Source organism: Neoarius graeffei, chromosome 14, assembly GCF_027579695.1.
Source record: "Neoarius graeffei isolate fNeoGra1 chromosome 14, fNeoGra1.pri, whole genome shotgun sequence".
NCBI classification, from domain to species: Eukaryota; Metazoa; Chordata; class Actinopteri; order Siluriformes; family Ariidae; genus Neoarius; species Neoarius graeffei.
Genome location: NC_083582.1, coordinates 49,724,653 through 49,744,625, shown reverse-complemented (window position 1 = coordinate 49,744,625; position 19,973 = coordinate 49,724,653). Strand labels below are relative to the sequence as shown.

At 39.1% G+C, this 19,973-nt stretch overlaps 1 protein-coding gene across 1 annotated transcript; it reads right to left on the bottom strand.

The window, feature by feature from the left end:
* Positions 1–14,586: 14,586 nt before the first annotated feature.
* gall (galanin-like) lies at positions 14,587–16,321 on the bottom strand. Its single transcript, XM_060938993.1, has 6 exons — positions 16,253–16,321; positions 15,617–15,700; positions 15,409–15,463; positions 15,206–15,301; positions 14,755–14,820; positions 14,587–14,645 (listed from the first exon to the last, which is right to left on the bottom strand). The coding sequence occupies exons 2-6, from the start codon at positions 15,698–15,700 to the stop codon at positions 14,587–14,589; spliced, it is 360 nt and encodes a 119-aa protein (XP_060794976.1). The 5' UTR covers positions 16,253–16,321.
* Between the last annotated feature and the right edge of the window lie 3,652 nt (positions 16,322–19,973).

Below are 19,973 nucleotides of genomic sequence, written 5' to 3'. Positions count from 1 at the left end.
AAAAAGTATTTAGTCAGCCACCAATTGTGCAAGTTCTCTCACTTAAAAAGATGAGAGAGGCCTGTAATTTTCATCATAGGTACACTTCAACTATGAGAGACAAAATGAGGGAAAAAAAATCCAGAAAATCACATATTCTGGTTTTTAAATAACTTATTTGCAAATTATGGTGGAAAATAAGTATTTGGTCAATAACAAAAGTTCATCTCAATACTTTGTTATATACCCTTTGTTGGCAATGACAGAGGTCAAACGTTTTCTGTAAGTCTTCACAAGGTTTTCACACACTGTTGCTGGTATTTTGGCCCATTCCTCCATGCAGATCTCCTCTAGAGCAGTGATGTTTTGGGGCTGTCACTGGGCAACACGGACTTTCAACTCCCTCCAAAGATTTTCTATGGGGTTGAGATCTGGAGACTGGCTAGGCCACTCTAGGACCTTGAAATGCTTCTTACGAAGCCACTCCTTCGTTGCCCGGGCGGTGTGTTTGGGATCATTGTCATGCTGAAAGACCCAGCCACGTTTCATCTTCAATGCCCTTGCTGATGGAAGGAGGTTTTCACTCAAAATCTCACGATACATGGCCCCATTCATTCTTTCCTTTATACGGATCAGTCGTCCTGGTCCCTTTGCAGAAAAACAGCCCCAAAGCATGATGTTTCCACCCCCATGCTTCACATTAGGTATGGTGTTCTTTGGATGCAACTCAGCATTCTTTCTCCTCCAAACACGACAAGTTGAGTTTTTACCAAAAAGTTCTATTTTGGTTTCATCTGACCTTCTCCCAATCCTCTTCTGGATCATCCAAATGCTCTCTAGCAAACTTCAGACGGGCCTGGACATGTACTGGCTTAAGCAGGGGGACACGTCTGGCACTGCAGGATTTGAGTCCGTGGCGGCGTAGTGTGTCACTGATGGTAGCCTTTGTTACTTTGGTCCCAGCTCTCTGCAGGTCATTCACTAGGTCCCCCCGTGTGGTTCTGGGATTTTTGCTCACAGTTCATGTGATCATTTTGACCCCACGGGGTGAGATCTTGTGTGGAGCCCCAGATCGAGGGAGATTATCAGTGGTCTTATATGTCTTCCATTTTCTAATAATTGCTCCCACAGTTGATTTCTTCACACCAAGCTGCTTACCTATTGCAGATTCAGTCTTCCCAGCCTGGTGCAGGTCTACAATTTTGTTTCTGGTGTCCTTTGACAGCTCTTTGGTCTTGGCCATAGTGGAGTTTGGAGTGTGACTGTTTGAGGTTGTGGACAGGTGTCTTTTATACTGATAACGAGTTCAAACAGGTGCCATTAATACAGGTAACGAGTGGAGGACAGAGGAGCCTCTTAAAGAAGAAGCTACAGGTCTGTGAGAGCCAGAAATCTTGCTTGTTTGTAGGTGACCAAATACTTATTTTACCGAGGAATTTACCAATTAATTCATTAAAAATCCTACAATGTGATTTCCTGTATTCTTTCCCCCCATTCTGTCTCTCATAGTTGAAGTGTACCTATGATGAAAATTACAGGCCTCTCTCATCTTTTTAAGTGGAAGAACTTGCACAATTGGTGGCTGACTAAATACTTTTTTGCCCCACTGTATGTATGTGGAGCCAGGATTTTTTTCCTTGTTTGTTTGTTAGTTTGTTTGTTTTTTGTCTGTTCCCAACGTAACTCAAAAAGTAGTGAACGGATTTTGAATAAATTTGGTGTACAGTTTTAGTATTATCCTAGGTTCAAGTGATTTGATTTTGATGTTGCTAATATATAGCTTGGTGGAGGTATACACTCTACCGTGTGCCATTCTACTTATTTCTTGATGAGGGATTTGTTTTTCTCTCATCTCATTATCTGTAGCCGCTTTATCCTGTTCTACAGGGTCGCAGGCAAGCTGGAGCCTATCCCAGCTGACTACGGGTGAAAGGCGGGGTACACCCTGGACAAGTCGCCAGGTCATCACAGGGCTGGATTTGTTTTTCTCTCAATAATTTTTTTTCAATTAAAGGTTAGTTTTTTTTTCTCAGTTTTTCTCAGTATGAGATGAAGCTACTTCACCAAAAACGTGGATTTTTTTCTAACGCTTTTTACTAATCTTTACAGGGGGCAATAATCATGGAATGTACTGTATAGATTCTTTTGCTGAAAAGCATTAAAAGCGGTAAGGAACAGCCTGGGCGGCACGGTGGTGTAGTGGTTAGCGCTGGCGCCTCACAGCAAGAAGGTCCGGGTTCGAGCCCCGTGGCCGGCGAGGGCCTTTCTGTGTGGAGTTTGCATGTTGTCCGCGTGGGTTTCCTCCGGGTGCTCCGGTTTCCCCCACAGTCCAAAGACATGCAGGTTAGGTTAACTGGTGACTCTAAATTGACCGTAGGTGTGAATGGTTGTCTGTGTCTATGTGTCAGCCCTGTGATGACCTGGCAACTTGTCCAGGGTGTACCCCGCCTTTCGCCCGTAGTCAGCTGGGATAGGCTCCAGCTTGCCTGCGACCCTGTAGAAGGATAAAGCGGCTAGAGATAATGAGATGAGAAGAAACAGCCTGCCAAACTTTTATGAATACTTTGCCTTGTGTCTTGAAATGAATGCTGATTCTTGAGGTACTGCAGTTACAATGTATTTAGATTTTGCTGATACTGTAAGATTTAAAATATATTTACTGGGTGAAGGCCAACTGTTGTCTACATAGATAGAATATTGTCTTTTGTGTTAATTGTAATTAATAATTATTTTGTATTATTGTATACATATTATATTGCTCAGCTGTTTTGTAGAAGTACTAGAGATAAATAACAAATTAGAAGGGCATTTGGTAGCGTTCATACCTCCCACACACACATATTAGTCACATATTAGTCAAAGTATATCCTGTTAAAATGCCATCTGATTTTTAGCATAGGCCCTGGACTCTGATTTATAAAATGTTTGCAGACATTTTCAAATGCTCTGTAGCTGTGGCATTAAAAAGGGTAGTGTCCTGCTGAGCACACAAATGCTTATTTATACCAGGCTTTCTTATCAGAGTCCAGACCCTACCTAACAACCTCTGGGCCACAGGTGGCACAATATCTGATGTGCCTTCTATAAGTCAATGTGCAGACATAGGTTGGAAGGATTTGTTGAACTTCAAACTCCAGCAAGCGAGCAAGCGTAGTTAAACAGGCGTTAATGCAAAATCAGAGAATAAAGCAGGACAGACAATGCTAAACACAATCCCAGAAATTGTGTTTAGCATTGTCTGTCCAGCAAGAAGGTCCTGGGTTCGAGCCCAGTGGCCGGCGAGGGCCTTTCTGTGTGGAGTTTGCATGTTCTTCCTGTGTCTCTATGGGTTTCTTCTGGGTGCTCCGGTTTCCCCCACAGTCCAAAGACATGCAGGTTAGGTTAATTGGTGGCTCTAAATTGACTGTAGGTGTGAATGTGAGTGTGAATGGTTGTTTGTCTCTATGTGTCAGCCCTGCGATAACCTGGCGACTTGTCCAGGGTGTACCCCACCTCTCGCCCATAGTCAGCTGGGATAGGCTCCAGCTTGCCTGCGACCCTGTAGAACAGGATAAGCAGCTACAGATAATGGATGGATGAATAATCAGTACACTAGGATCTCAAACACAGGAAGGTCTAGCAAAGCACCTACTGCAGAGTTTTTATTATTAGTTGTGCTGATGAGAGTCTGCTGTGGATGAAATGAGGATCATGTCCGTTTCAGTATCAGATCATCCATCCATCCATTACCTGGGATAGGCAAGCTGGAGCCTATCCCAGCTGACTATGGGTGAGAGACGGGGTACACCCTGGACAAGTCGCCAGGTCATCGCAGGGCTGACACACAGAGACAAACAACCATTCACACTCACACCTACGGTCAATTTAGAGCCACCAATTAGCCTAACCTGCATGTCTTTGGACTGTGGGGGAAACCGGAGAAAACCCACACAGACAACATGCAAACTCCACACAGAAAGGCCCTCGCCAGCCTCGAACCCAGGACCTCCTTGCTGTGAAGCAACAGTGCTAACCACTACACCACCGTGCTGCCCAAGTATCAGATCATTAATGCTTTTATGTGTTTTGCCTAGAAGTCATTCTTTCATAATTAAGACTGTTAATTCTGAACAACACAGTGAGAACTATGACAAGAAACCAGGTAAAGTCTATCCTATCATTATTTATGTCATTAGTTTACAAATAACATTAATCAAATTGGAAATATTTTAAGTAATTGTTCAGCAACTGGTAAGTTTTTTGCTTGTTTGCTTGATGTCAAACACCCTTACATTATGGAAATACAATGTGTCTGATTATGTATTTCATTGGCTTTTATTCGATTTTGAATGTATCGACATAAAAGCACTTTTGTATATCCATTTATTTTCCTGCCATAACAGAGGCATAATTATGCCATTTATGACATACAAAATATCACATTCTTTAAGCTTGCTTGGATCTTCACTTGAATAGGGAGACCCAGTCTTTGTATTTACAGTGATTATTAGGCAACCTTTTGCACCACAGCATCAGATTGTATGCAATCCAGCTTTGAAATTGCCTTCTACAAAGGAGAGAAATGCCATTCCTCTTTCCAATAAATGAAGGATTGACATTTCTTTGCATTTGAACTCCTGATGGTAGACACTGTGATGAGCCCAGATGTTTTGCTGGAAGCTCCTTGATCATATGACATAGGCAGATCACACTAGGTATTGGGCAGCCATCCTCACTAGGACAGCATCTGCCCCTTCCCATCTGCTAACTTACGCCTCCAGTGTTTATTCTTCACCACAGTCTCACTCCTTAAGGCCACAGCAGTGTTGACCCACTCATGCTGAACAACCCATAGACAGTGGTTTGAGTTTCACCAGATGTCATCGATCTAGCTTGGATTATCTGGCAACATCAGATTTTAAGACACATGGAAATTAACAGAAATCCATTAATTAATTAACAAAGTTACAGAATGGATTATTGATCTTATTCTAGGGCAGTGCAACTCATTTAAAAAACTGACGTGAAAAAGAAAAACAAATACATCAAATGAACATTTTCACTAGGGTCATTCCATGCCAAATCAACAAATATCTGACAAATTTATGCTCGACCATCTCAGATTTCAATGAAATTTGGAGGGCTCGGAGATACTATTAAAAGAAGTTAATCCCCAAAATTTGAGCTTCCTATCTCCAACGGTTTCAGAGATACAGGCATTTGATTTTTTTGCATTTTGCTCAAAACATACATATTTCAAAGTGTAATATAATCTTTATTATGCAAGATAGAAACCTAAAATTTTGCACAGAGAGACTCAATGTCTTGTACTACAAGCTTCAACTTAGAATTTCAATGGTCATTCTATATTAGATGGTGATTTTAACAAGGAAATTAAAAAGACAAATTTGCATTTTTTGCATTTTTAATTCATTCTGGAAGCTTTCCTGTGGCAGTAATGCTTAAACTAAGAATGTTATTCAAATCTACACAGAAATATCTACCAATTTCAGTTTTACCAAGTCTCTACTATTCCTAGTTTGTCTGTAATAGGGTTTTGAAATTCGCCGATTTCTAAAACATGCCATTTTCAGTAGCATGGATTCCAATGTGGGATAGCAGTTAGGAACTTGTAAATTTTTTTCAGTAATCTCCTAGACCCATAGTTTATATTTCCAAGTTTTTGTTCTGTGTCTCTCAAGTATTTCTGAGCTACAGGTGTTTAAAAAATCCATTTTTTCCAAATTCAAATTTTTGATATTATTTCCATTTTATTGATGATTAAGGACTGATAAATACAACTAAATAATTTGTATAGATAAGGAAACATTTTACTTGTGTTCATGTCACAGAAATATGGTTTTAAAAATATTATCATTTTGAAATAAGCTAAATATATGAACATTTCACATTATTCAGTAAATATATATATAAAAACTAAAGAAGTCAGTCATTTTTCATATAAATCACTTAACTTACAATTTCTGTTGTATGTTAGTTTATGGCAGTCAGAATCTTTTTTTAGTCCAATTCCTATAGAACAGGGAGGAAGTTCAGCCATTTCTAGATGTCTAAGAACAAACTCATTTATACTGATCTCAAAGTGAAAGCAACTACAATTAAATTCCCTAGTCAACTATTCAAAATATCCAATCCTTGCAAAGAAACACATTCAGTTAATAACATTGGTAAATTTTCTCAGTGCTCTGTATTACAATGTATTTAATATAATCCAAGCAATATAATGTTATCTGAACAAGTATGCAGTTTACAGACTCTAAAACTATAAGATATGAGCCACCTGTTCTGGTATCAAATGGCCCTTTTCCACTACCCTTTTTCAGCTCACTTCAGCTCACTTCAGCCCGACACGGCTCGCGTTTCGACTACCAAAAACCAGCACGACTCAGCTCGCTTCAGCCCTGCTTAGCCCCTAAAACTCGCACCGTTTTGGAGTGGGGCTGAAGCGAGCCAAACCGTGCCGAGTGAGGCTGGGGGCGTGAGCAGACACTCCCCTGTGCACTGATTGGTGAGGAGGAGTGTCCTCACATGCCCACACACGCCCCGCGAGCGCGCTGGGATCTGTAAACACCGTAAACCCGGAAGAAGAATTACGAATTACGAGAATTTCTGAAGCCTTATGCGCCTCGCCTCATCTATACGCTCTTGCCAGTATCTGTCCGCGTTGTCGGTGACAACAAGCCACAGCACCAAGACCAGCAACACTAACGACTCCATGTCCTCCATGTTTATTGTTTACTATTCGGGTCGTGAGACTACCGCTTAAAAGATCACTGATGTCACTGTTTGCGCTGCTTAACGACATCACCTGACGTCCACCCACTTTCGCTAACTCCACCCAATGTGTCCACCCACTTCCAGCCAGCACGGTTCAGCGCGGTTGTAGTCGAAATGCAACTCCAACAGCCCCGCTCAGCTCGACTCAGCACGGCACGGCTCAGCCCGACTCAGCCGCGTTTGTAGTGGAAAAGCGGCAAAAGGTCACCTATTGTGCTGTGTTGATATTGATAAGGCTGGCTGTTGACTGGTACACAATAGCTGGTCATTGATTGCTAATGTTACACAGTCTTAGATTAAAATCAATTTACAAATAATTAATACTGAGCATTAATTGAAATTTTATTTAAAATTGAGGAAGAAACATGTCTCCTAACCTACTTGAGCCTTATTGAAGCATTTATTAATCCTCAAATATCAGTTATATGAAAATGTATCAAAAATTCGAATTTGGTGAAAATTGATTTTTTAAACCCCTGTAGTTTAAAAATACTTGAGAGACACAGAACAAAAATTTGGAAATATGAAATATCGGTCTTGGGGATTACTGAAAAAAATTTACAAGTTCCTAACTGCTATCCCACATTGGATTTCTTGCTACTGAAAATGGCATGTTTTAGAAATCGGCGAATTTCAAAACCCTATTACAGACAAACTAGGAATAGTGGAGACTTGGTAAAACTGAAATTGGTAGATATTTCTGTGTAGATTTGAATAACATTCTTAGTTTAAGCATTACTGCCACAGGCAAGCTTCCAGAATGAGTTAAAAATGCAAAAAAAATGCAAATTTGTCTTTTTAATTTCCTTGTTAAAATCACCATCTAATATAGAATGACCATTGAAATCCTAAGTTGAAGCTTGTAGTACAAGACATTGAGTCTCTCTGTGCAAAATTTTAGGTTTCTATCTTGCATAATAAAGATTATATTGCACTTTGAAATATGTATGTTTTGAGCAAAAAACAAAAAAATCGAAAATTTTAAATGCCTGTATCTCTGAAACTATTGGTAACAGGAAGCTCAAGTTTTGGGGATTAACTTCTTTTAATAGTATCTCTGAGCCCTCCAAATTTCATTGAAATCTGAGATGGTCAAGCATAACCTCTTGTTGATTTGGCATGGAATGACCCACTAGTATTATTGATGATAGAAAGACAGAAGTTTATCACAACATAGCACCCTGGCTATAGAAGAAATTGTTTTCATTCTGTTTTGATTTTGGAACATGATTCAGATATATAACAGTGTCTCAGCAAGTAAAAATTGTTTAATAATCATTAAAGAAGGAGCCTTTATTTGTCACGTACACATTCCAGCACACAGAAATTCTTTTCTTTGGCCGAGGTCAAATACAGCACACATGAAGCAGGTAGGGCTAAGGGGCCTTGCTCAAGCACCCAGCAGTGGCAGGTTGGTGGAACTCAGGCTTGAACCTCTGACCTTCTGATTAGTAACCCACAGTCTTAGTCACTGAGCCATCACTGCCCCTAGAGACATTGCCATTAAATCTACAGTGAAAAAGAAGAACAACAGCAACAACTTTATCACACGTACACTTAAGCACAGTGAAATTCCTCTCTGCATTTAACCCATCTGAAGTAGTGAACACACACATGCACACACGTAAGCAATGAGCACACATACAGTGGGGCAAAAAAGTATTTAGTCAGTCACCAATTGTGCAAGTTCTCCCACTTAAAAAGATGAGAGAGGCCTGTAATTTTCATCATAGGTATACCTCAACTATGACAGACAAAATGAGAAAAAAAATCCGGAAAATCACATTGTCTGATTTTTAAAGAATTTATTTGCAAATTATGGTGGAAAATAAGTCTCATCTCATTATCTCTAGCCACTTTATCCTGTTCTACAGGGTCGCAGGCAAGCTGGAGCCTATCCCAGCTGACTACGGGCGAAAGGCGGGGTACACCCTAGACAAGTCGCTAGGTCATCACAGGGCTGACACATAGACACAGACAACCATTCACACTCACATTCAACCATTCACAGACAACCATTCACACTACGGTCAATTTAGAGTCACCAGTTAACCTAACCTGCATGTCTTTGGACTGTGGGGGAAACCGGAGCACCCGGAGGAAACCCACGCAGACACGGGGAGAACATGCAAACTCCACACAGAAAGGCCCTCGCCGGCCACGGGGCTCGAACCCAGACCTTCTTGCTGTGAGGCGACAGCGCTAACTACTACACCACCGTGCCGCCCTGGAAAATAAGTATTTGGTCAATAACAAAAGTTCATCTCAATACTTTGTTATATACCCTTTGTTGGCAATGACAGAGGTCAAATGTTTTCTGTAAGTCTTCACAAGGTTTTCACACACTGTTGCTGGTATTTTGGCCCATTCCTCCATGCGGATCTCCTCTAGAGCAGTGATGTTTTGGGGCTGTCGCTGGGTAATACGGACTTTCAACTCCCTCCAAAGATTTTCTATGGGGTTGAGATCTGGAGACTGGCTAGGCCACTCCAGGACCTTGAAATGCTTCTTACGAAGCCACTCCTTCGTTGCCCGGGTGGTGTGTTTAGGATCATTGTCATGCTGAAAGACCCAGCCACGTTTCATCTTCAATGCCCTTGCTGATGGAAGGAGGTTTTCACTCAAAATCTCACAATACATGGCCCCATTCATTCTTTCCTTTACACGGATCAGTCGTCCTGGTCCCTTTGCAGAAAAACAGCCCCAAAGCATGATGTTTCCACCCCCATGCTTCACAGTAGGTATGGTGTTCTTTGGATGCAACTCAGCATTCTTTCTCCTCCAAACACGACAAGTTGAGTTTTTAGCAAAAAGTTCTATTTTGGTTTCATCTGACCATATGACATTCTCCCAATCCTCTTCTGGATCATCCAAATGCTCTCTAGCAAACTTCAGACACGTCTGGCACTGCAGGATTTGAGTCCCTGGCGGCGTAGTGTGTCACTGATGGTAGCCTTTGTTACTTTGGTCCCAGCTCTCTGCAGGTCATTCACTAGGTCCCCCCGTGTGGTTCTGGGATTTTTGCTCACCGTTCTTGTGATCATTTTGACCCCACGGGGTGAGATCTTGCGTGGAGCCCCAGATCGAGGGAGATTATCAGTGGTCTTGTATGTCTTCCATTTTCTAATAATTGCTCCCACAGTTGATTTCTTCACACCAAGCTGCTTATCTATTGCAGATTCAGTCTTTCCAGCCTGGTGCAAGTCTACAATTTTGTTTCTGGTGTCCTTTGACAGGTCTTTGGTCTTGGCCATAGTGGAGTTTGGAGTGTGACTGTTTGAGGTTGTGGACAGGTGTCTTTTATACTGATAACGAGTTCAAACAAGTGCCATTAATACAGGTAACGAGTGGAGGACAGAGGAGCCTCTTAAAGAAGTTGTTACAGGTCTGTGAGAGCCAGAAATCTTGCTTGTTTGTAGGTGACCAAATACTTATTTTACCGAGGAATTTACCAATTAATTCATTAAAAATCCTACAATGTGATTTCCTGGATTCTTTCCCCCCATTCTGTCTCTCATAGTTGAAGTGTACCTATGATGAAAATTACAGGCCTCTCTCATCTTTTTAAGTGGGAGAACTTGCACAGTTGGTGGCTGACTAAATAGTTTTTTGCCCCACTATACATATCCAGAGCAGTGGGCAGCTATGCTACAGCGCCCGGGGAGCAGTTGGGGGTTAGGTGCTTTGCTCAAGGGCACTTCAGCCCAAGGTTGTCCCCGTGTTAACCTAACCGCATGTCTTTTGACTGTGGGGGAAACCGGAGCACCCAGAACCCACGCAGACACTGGGAGAACATGCAAACTCCACACAGAAATGCCCTCATCAGCCACTGGGCTTGAACCTAGAACTTTCTTGCTGTGAGGCAACAGTGCTAACCACTACACCATTGCGCCAAATCAATACTGTGTGATCATTTTAGTTAAAACAAGTTCCTTATTTGGAAGACCTATATCTAGCAAATCATAATCAAATAAATCAGTGTCCATTTCCAGTTGTCAAATAGAGTTTCTTGATTCCATACATATTAACAGTGAGACAAAATATGTTTTTCCATGGTACAAAACACAGACAGACAGACAGAATTATCTGGCATTCTTTACATCCTTAATTTATCCTCAGAGAGATCTGAGATCCTCTGCAAAGAGTATAGCACATAGGGCTACATAAAGAACATTACATGCAGAAAATTAGAGGTGTCAAAGTTACAAACCTTTGCAGACGCATATTATGAAAAAAAAGGCAGTATGCTGGTAGGCAAACTGATGTTTAACCAGTTTTGCTTTTGTCTGACTGATACTATTTTTCTTCATCCAAGGCTGCATCTACAGCTGAAATATGCAGAACTGTGTGAATGAATTACATCCATCTTATAGTCAGCACCTGGCTACAGAGAACCTTGAATACTTACAATTATTCTTCTGTATAACTAGAGGGCAGCAGAGAACAGGTGGATTGTTTGTGAAATACAACTTGTCTACAAGGTCTTCATTTCATGTAAATTCATATAAGCACGTTAGTCTCGTGTGATTTTTCTTAACTGTTTTCAACAACTGGCCTGCTGAGGAAACAAACTGTCAACACAATTCACCTCACATGACGTCCAAAATTACACATTTTATTGGTTTTTAGCTTTATAAGACACTTGTGACATACTGCCACCAAGTGGACTAATGTGTCTCTGGGTATGCACATACAGTAGATCAGGGTTCTCGCATGCCTCAGCAGAATTTAAATGTTTTTCCTGTCCTTTAATGCCTGTATCAGCAGATAATATTTTGCTAATTAAATTTTACTGAGTGACCCAGACTTGTAACTGCCTAATTCTTTTATGGAGGCCATATGGAAATAACAACTCAAGGCCAGTGAAGATCCATCCATCCATCCATTATCTGTAGCCGCTTATCCTGTCCTATAGGGTCACAGGCAAGCTGGAGTCTATCCCAGCTGACTATGGGCGAGAGGCGGGGTACACCCTGGACAAGTCGCCAGGTCATAGCCAGTGAAAATTGGTGACAAAAATACTTTTAGTCACTTTTATGCAGCGATGACAATGTACAGTGTAGGCACACCAATCCCTAATCAAATCAGCAACCTTTTGGTCCCAAAGATGCTTCTCTAACCATCAGGCCATGGCTTCCCCTCTACATAATCAAGACCCCAGTTAGTTACGGTAATGCTGATGTATTTGTATGTTGCTACACAGACAGTGTTTGTAAATGGATCTATAAATGTAAATGAAAAACATATAGATGTATTCTTTAGTTAAATCCCCCCCCCAAAAAAAAAACAGTTGATCTGATTCCAGTGTAGTGAGTCAGCAGCATGCTGAGCAGATGCCATGCATTAATAATTAAATTAAAAGTAGAAGTAAAAAGGTACAGCAGCATATTTAGTACTCTTAAATACACCGAAGTACACTTACTTGATAGTTGTACCAAATAGTGGCAACTAAACATACAATATGAGATTGATTAGATCAGTTACATTACATTAAGATTAATTCACATTACTGCATTAAGATTAATACTAGATTAATTAATCAAGTAGGTTAGTAAATGTGCACATTTGTTTTCCATGGTTGAGCTCTTAAATCAATTAAATTTGCTTGCCTATTTATTATTTATTTTGACTAAAACAATGCTGCTCGACTATCTAGCATTGTTGTTAAGTGATGGGATGAAACTCAAAATGCATTTGCTAATTTGACTGTTGCTGAAACCATCCATGTCTAAAGTATGACTTTATGCTGTATTAGTCAAGCATGCATACTTTGTTCCCCTTTTTAAAATAAGAACAGTTTATCATGCACACACTCTTAAATCAAGATACTAAGACATCTCCTTAGCAGTGGCGGCTGGTAGTCTTTCAAACAGGGGAGGCTGGTCGGTTATGATATTTCCAGATTTTAAAAGAAAAAACATCAATTTTGCCCATACTCTTGCCTCTGATCTGGCTGATTGTTGGCAGCGTCACAAACTGTGAAATAACAGGTTCTTTTGGCCCATTAGCCTACTGTCCAATATACATGATGGTGGTGTTGGGGGGGGTATATTTTAACATTTTATATTTTAAAATTGTGGCATATTGTTTAAAAATTGATCATTATTGAAAGCAGCTCTTTGTCAGGAATCTCAGCAGTAGAGCTGGGTGCCACACATTTCATTCAATGACACTTTCCCTATATTTTACTTATTTTGACTGAGAAATGTTTTATTGACAATTTTGATAACCCTTCACTTTTAATCCAGGTCTGTAGTGTGAAATGTTCTCGGCTGTGTTTTTGTTTAAAAATGTTTTCCAAATTGTAGCTGTGTTTAATTCATATCCAGAAAAAAATATATTCCAATATAATATACTCAGCATAAACATTTTAAATAGATTCTATATTTTTGGTCCATCCATGACATATTACTAAAGGAGTCTATTTACTGTTGTTGATGTGGGTCACTTGCTGTTAGCCAATTCACTTTCTCGTACCAGGAGAGCTGAAAGGAACGAGTATTATTCCCTACTTTTTTCACCAAGTCAGTTTGAGGCGTTGGTCTACCCTGCTCTTTAATTTTAATTTTTTCCTCGAAAGGAAGACTGGCAAATGGCTTCGCCAAAATTAAATCAGCAATGCTTGGCATCCGTGCACAGCTTTCTTGCTAGCTGACTAGCCCCCTCAAGTTCAAGTTCAGTCACTCAAATAAACGAAATTTCTGGAACTAAGATAGCAAACTTGACAAAACTATATTTACACTTTATTTACAATGAAAATATATACAAACTAAAAAAGCTGGTAGAAACCGTATGTAATGAATGAAATCGAAATGTAAGCTGATCTCTTACAATACACCACAGCACTTGCGAATCCGCATGGGACTGAACTGAAATTCACCGCTGCCTGTCTATATTTGAAACGAGCTGTCAATCAAAGAAAATATCCGGCCGCTTTCACCAATCACCAGTCTCCTCGCGGAAACTGCCATGTCCCTCCCATGTGAGGCTCGGAGTCCGTGGGCGGGCATTTTCGCAGTATTTGTCCAATAACCATCTTGCATTTTGAGATTGAAAAGTGCATAGCTCCCGAATGCCACTGAAGCCCACTGAGGCTGGGAGTCCGTGGGACTCCGTGGGCGGGCATTTTTGCAGTATTTGTCCAATAATCGTCTTGCATTTTGAGATTGAAACGCGCATAGCTCCCAAATGCCATTGAAGTCCACTGAGGCTGCGCTGCATCGCGCTGTCACGAGGGGGAAAAACTCACACACACATTAAAGTTATAAGGGCATTTTTAGAGGAGGCTGAGCCTCCCTCGTTGTCTTAGAGCAATCGCCCGTGCTCCTTAGTACCTAAACCATATGTCATTTCAGATCAAATAGTCAGAATTGAGGATATTTTTATGTATTTAAAACAGGTTTCAATTAATAGTTTCCATGGTTTCATACTGCCAAAACGTAGCTGTACACTACATCTTAAATGTTTATATCATATCAATATTCCTGCATTATTTTCTTTCCTTTGTTGACATATTTTGTATGCAGACAGACAGATGTGCTCTCAGGGTAGAAATGAAAACAACTTTTCATTAACAGCATTCCTTCTCAGGTATATGTAAGAAAGGATGTGGGTAATGAGAGTCTGTTGCTAACATATAGCTGGCACCTGCTGCTCTGGTTATTATTAGGGTACCACTGATAAAGAAGGAGTAAGAGAGCTCAAGAGCTTCATTTGCATTTAATGTTTAATGAGTTATACAAAAGACTTTATAATTTAAAGTGAGAATTAAACTCGATATGAGGAGAGAAATGTTGGCCCAGAGCAAAAGGTTAATGAAGGCCATTTCATCTATCGTGTCATGTTATCAGTAAATGTAGAGCTGATCGTGTCTTCAGTGCTTTCATCGTCTGAAATAGAGAGACAGCATGGTCAAAAACAAATAAACAGAAACACAGAGGAAGAGGAGACGTACAAAGTGTATGTTTGAAGACAAAATGGCTAAAAAAGCAGTCGAACCTTTCATGCCTAGATCCATGAAAAATTCCAAGAGTGCATGTAAATATGATTCATCTGTAACGGTTCCTAAAAAGAAGACAAAACAGTACAATAATGGCATATATATATATATATATATATATATATATATATATATATATATATATATATAATTTTAATTTAAACACTCTTAGAGGGGAAAGGTAATATGTAAATCTCTTCGTCATTTTGTTCATTTGGGATGGAAGCCTTTTAGGAAGCTGAGAATTCTCAGCTACACACTTTTTCTAAGAATTTCATAGTATTTCCATAATTTTTAGATTTGTATTCAAGTAATGTATGTAGTTTTCTAACATTTCAATGCTAAAGCATATTTCAACTGAAAGAATAATTGCTCACACTGATATCATATAATTTGTAGTTGTCTGAGTTCGTTATGCAAATATACTGTATATGAAGGACAGGTTCTCACTATATGAAGGCTGATGCATTAGTAGGATAGAGTCATCCATGCTGTCCCTCTTGCCCACAATGGTTCCATGTCGTACAGTAAGAGTCCTGTGTGCATCTGGATGTGGCGATTTAGGCAAATCTAGCACTAGTTAACAAAGTAATAACCAATGTATTAATGTACATGAAAAAAAAACCTGCATTGCATTCTGTATGATCACTTACAAGGTCCAAGTAGATATCCAGCACTATTCAGTGTCCATCCTCTTTTCTCTAGACCCTGAAAAAAAAAAAAAAAAAAAAATATATATATATATATATATATATATATATATATATATATATATAAGCAAAAATATGTGTAAGCTTTGTATTTGTAGAATTTGTTGACACTAAAGGTTCTTAATGAAAATGGTTAGAGTTAAAAAGATACCCCAAGAGCCATCCCGTGGGTCCTTGACAGTTGAGAAGACAGGACACACAAAGAGACACAAAACAGCATACAGCTCATCTGCATCTGCAGAAGAAAACACAGCAGTGAGTCACTAACTTAGAGTTTATTTTCAAATTACAGCTATTTCATTTTATTGAAAAATTGAAATATTGGGTTATTTTCATTTCTTATATGCTTATAAGTATTTCAGCTAAATGCTGAAATAAATAAGTCAGATAAACACATTGTAAACATCAGTACATCATCAGTATAAATCAATTTAAATGATTAGTTCTAAGTGGGGGTATTGGCAGTATGCTACGGTTAATATACAAGATTCCAGTAAAGAAGAAGTAATGAGATTTATTCTCAGTTCAACAAGAATTCAGGACATTTTGATAGAACAGATAAGTGGCAAAAATTACAGTACTAGCATTTACATTGTACGATTTACAACATCCACTTTCTTCATCTGTCTCTTTTGCTTAATCTATATTAACATGCACATTATTATGAATAATTATTGCACAAAAATCAGCTTAATGCAGGCACATTGCCTAAAATTTGACAAAGCCAAATGTTTTAAAACTCCATTATTTGTAACATCATAAAAAAATAATAAGGAAATACAATTACCTTTTAAAAGAGAGCTCTACTTCCAGTCAGTGAAAATGTCACAGTGAAAATCCTTGATGCAAGACAAGTGAGAGTGTATTTTATTAATTTTTAAATTGTGTGTAATTTATATCAAGGCAAATAGATCTTTGTAGTACATGAGTAAATGCGATGTGATTATGCGTTTTTATGTGTCTGGTGTAGTGAATGTCTGTCTTTTATATACCCTGGGACATGTACCACATTACCATAATGAAACTCTATTAGTATGGAGTTCATTTATCTTAATTGGTGGTGTTATTACAGAGACCGGGACGTGAGGGTGGAGGGGGAGTGATGTGACAAAATTAATCTCACACACAGAGAAAGGGAGTGGGAAATAGTGGAGGAGAGAGAGAGAGAGAGAGAGAGAGAGAGAGAGAGAGCATGATAACTCTGGCACAGGAATACACACTGAGAGATCTGACTCACGTTCATGATACTGCAAAACAAAAGAGCTCTTAAAAAACAACTATATAATTATATTGCAAAACTCATTATGTTTTCTGATATATTTGGATATACTGATTACTAGATAAAAAAATTAATAGTTGGATAAGTAGAACAGTTGGGTAAAAAATTTGCATCTTGTTCTCAAATACAGCAATAACTACATAAAGCAAAGTTTCACAATATTTTGTAAACACATGACTGTTCACTGTAACAGACACCACTGAGCCTGTTTGCTCCCACCTCCACCTGATACACTCATGCTGTCCCCGTGCAGCGCAAGTGAAATTCATTTCATTCTATGATGCTGTCCTCTCCCTAATGGCTGTACCTTGCCCCAGGTATAATTACTACACCTACTGCCCCTAAAATCCATTAGCAAAGGGGCCCTAGAACACTCCACCTAATTACAGGCCAGTAATTATACAGCACAGAGCTTCAGCAGTACTGTATAAGGGGCTTCAACACACTGTTCATGCGGACTTTTCCATCAGCTCTCTCCTCATGGGAGCTACAATTTTAACCTTTTGTAAGCTCACATTGCATTATTTGTACTTTTGTGCATAATTATCTGTGCACCTCCTTAGAACATTGTCATCATGTGCCAGGCACAACCTGAACTCGAGAGCAGGTAAATGAGAGAAAATAGATCTGGTGTGTCACTCTATAAACATCAAGAGTCTTTAATTTACTATACATGACATGGGTTCTGTCCTGTTAGTGTTGTGCACGTGTGTAAAAATGGTTGCATGAGTAAAGCTCTAAAACATCAAAATTGAAACAGTTAAAATAAATTATAAATAATGGCAGAGGATGTGCAGAGTGTAAAACAAGTGACATTTTCCCACACTGTCAAAAGGTGATGTTTGATGACAAATATGCCCTTTGATCAAGACTGATATTGATGACAAACGAAAATTTTCCACATCATGTGTCGCTCATGTTTGGTGACGTGATACTGATGTCTCAGTTTGGTGGCAGATTTTTGATTTTTAATTTTTTTTCAATGCATACAGTCTAATATTTGACATGGTCCTCCTACAGTCCTGGGGTAGTTACCTTAGACACTGATAAATCTACAAAGCTCAGACCCAGACCAGGAATGAACATGGTTACAGAGCCATGACTGCCATAGTTTTTTGGCAGAAAGGAAAACATGATTATTCCATTACTACTGTCTATACAGGGTACTCAGTTCTTGTATTCAAAATAATAATGGCATTGTAAAAGAAAAAAAATGAAAGGCAGCCAATTATAGAGATTTATTAAAACTAAATAACTTCAGAGATACATTCATGTATATATACAGTGCTGCTTGAAAGTTTGTGAACCCTTTAGAATGTTCTATATTTCTGCATAAATATGACCTAAAACAACATCAGATTTTCACACAAGTCCTAGAAGTAGATAAAGAGAAACCAGTTAAACAAATCAGACAAAAATATGATACTTGGTCATTTATTTATTGAGGAAAATGATCCAATATTATATATCTGTGGGTGGCAAAAGTATGTGAACATTTGCTTTCAGTATCTGGTATTACATGCCTTGCTCTTGGAGTGATCTTTGTTGGTCGACCACTCCTGTGGATGGAAACAATGGTCTTGAATTTCCTCCATTTGTACACAATCTGTCTGACTGTGGATTGGTGGAGTCCAAACTCTTTAGAGATGGTTTTGTAACCTTTTCCAGCCTGATGAGCATCAACAACGCTTTTTCTGAGGTCCTCAGAAATCTCCTTTGTTCGTGCCATGATACACTTCCACAAACGTGTTGTGAAGATCAGACTTTGATAGATCCCTGTTCTTTAAATAAAACAGGGTGCCCACTCACACCTGATTGTCATCCCATTGATTGAAAACACCTGACTCTAATTTCACCTTCAAATTAACTGCTAATCCTAGAGGTTCACATACTTTTGCCACTCACAGATATGTAAGATTGGATCATTTTCCTCAATAAATAAATGACCAAGTATGATATTTTTGTCTCATTTGTTTAACTGGGTTCTCTTTATCTACTTTTAGGACTTGTGTGGAAACCTGATGATGTTTTAGGTCATATTTATGCAGAAATATAGAAAATTCTAAAGTGTTCACAAACTTTCAAGCACCACTGTAATCATGGATGTCATTTCCATTTAATTAGTTGAGCGGTTCTTGGCATAATATGGATTACTACAGTTGTGGAATACTGTATTTTTATTATTTACTATTTACTCTTTGATTATATCAAACACATTAAGAAGGCAATAAATTACCATTTGACAAGGCACACCTGTTAATTGAAAAGCATTCCAGGTGAATGCTTTTGAAGATGAAGTTTATCTTCTCGTGTTGAAAAATATTTCACTCACTCACTTCACTCACTCAAGAAATACATTCATCACTCAAAGATAAACTTCATGTCTTCACACCACCATGTAATATCCTCTATGTACGATTCATTTTCATAACCAAGTGTCAAATTTGCGTTTAATATTAGATGTGATATACAGTACTGCCTGCAACTTATATTGTTTTAACATTAACAGTGACATTTTTGTAAAATGAAGTTTTACATTTCACAATACATGCTGACATATACATTTCATGATTACACTTAATTTAATTTAAATTATCATTTGTTTATTTCACCCATCAGTGTTCGATACAATGCAAACCTTGCATTAATAAAGATACAGTGAGCATAGATCACTCGGAAATGAGCAAGCTCAGTAATGTTAGTGAGAGAGTTGGACCTAAAATAAAATGTTTATTTGGACCTAAAATCCATCCATTATCTGTAACTGCTTATCCTGTGTAGGGTCGCAGGCAAGCTGGAGCCTATCCCAGCTGACTATGGGCGAGAGGCGGGGTACACCCTGTCGCCAGGTCATTGCAGGACTGACACATAGAGACAAACAACCATTCACACTCACCTACGGTCAATTTAGTGCCACCAATTAGCCTAACCTGCATGTCTTTGGGGGAAACCAAAGCACCCGGAGGAAACCCAAGCAGACACAGGGAGAACATGCAAACTCCACACAGAAAGGCCCCCGTCAGCCACTGGGCTCGAACCTGGAACCTTCTTGCTGTGAGGCAACAGTGCTAACCACTACACCACCATGCCGCCCTGGACCAAAAATACAACCCCGATTCCAAAAAAGTTGGGACAAAGTACAAATTGTAAATAAAAACGGAATGCAATAATTTACAAATCTCAAAAACTGATATTGTATTCACAATAGAACATAAACAACATATCAAAT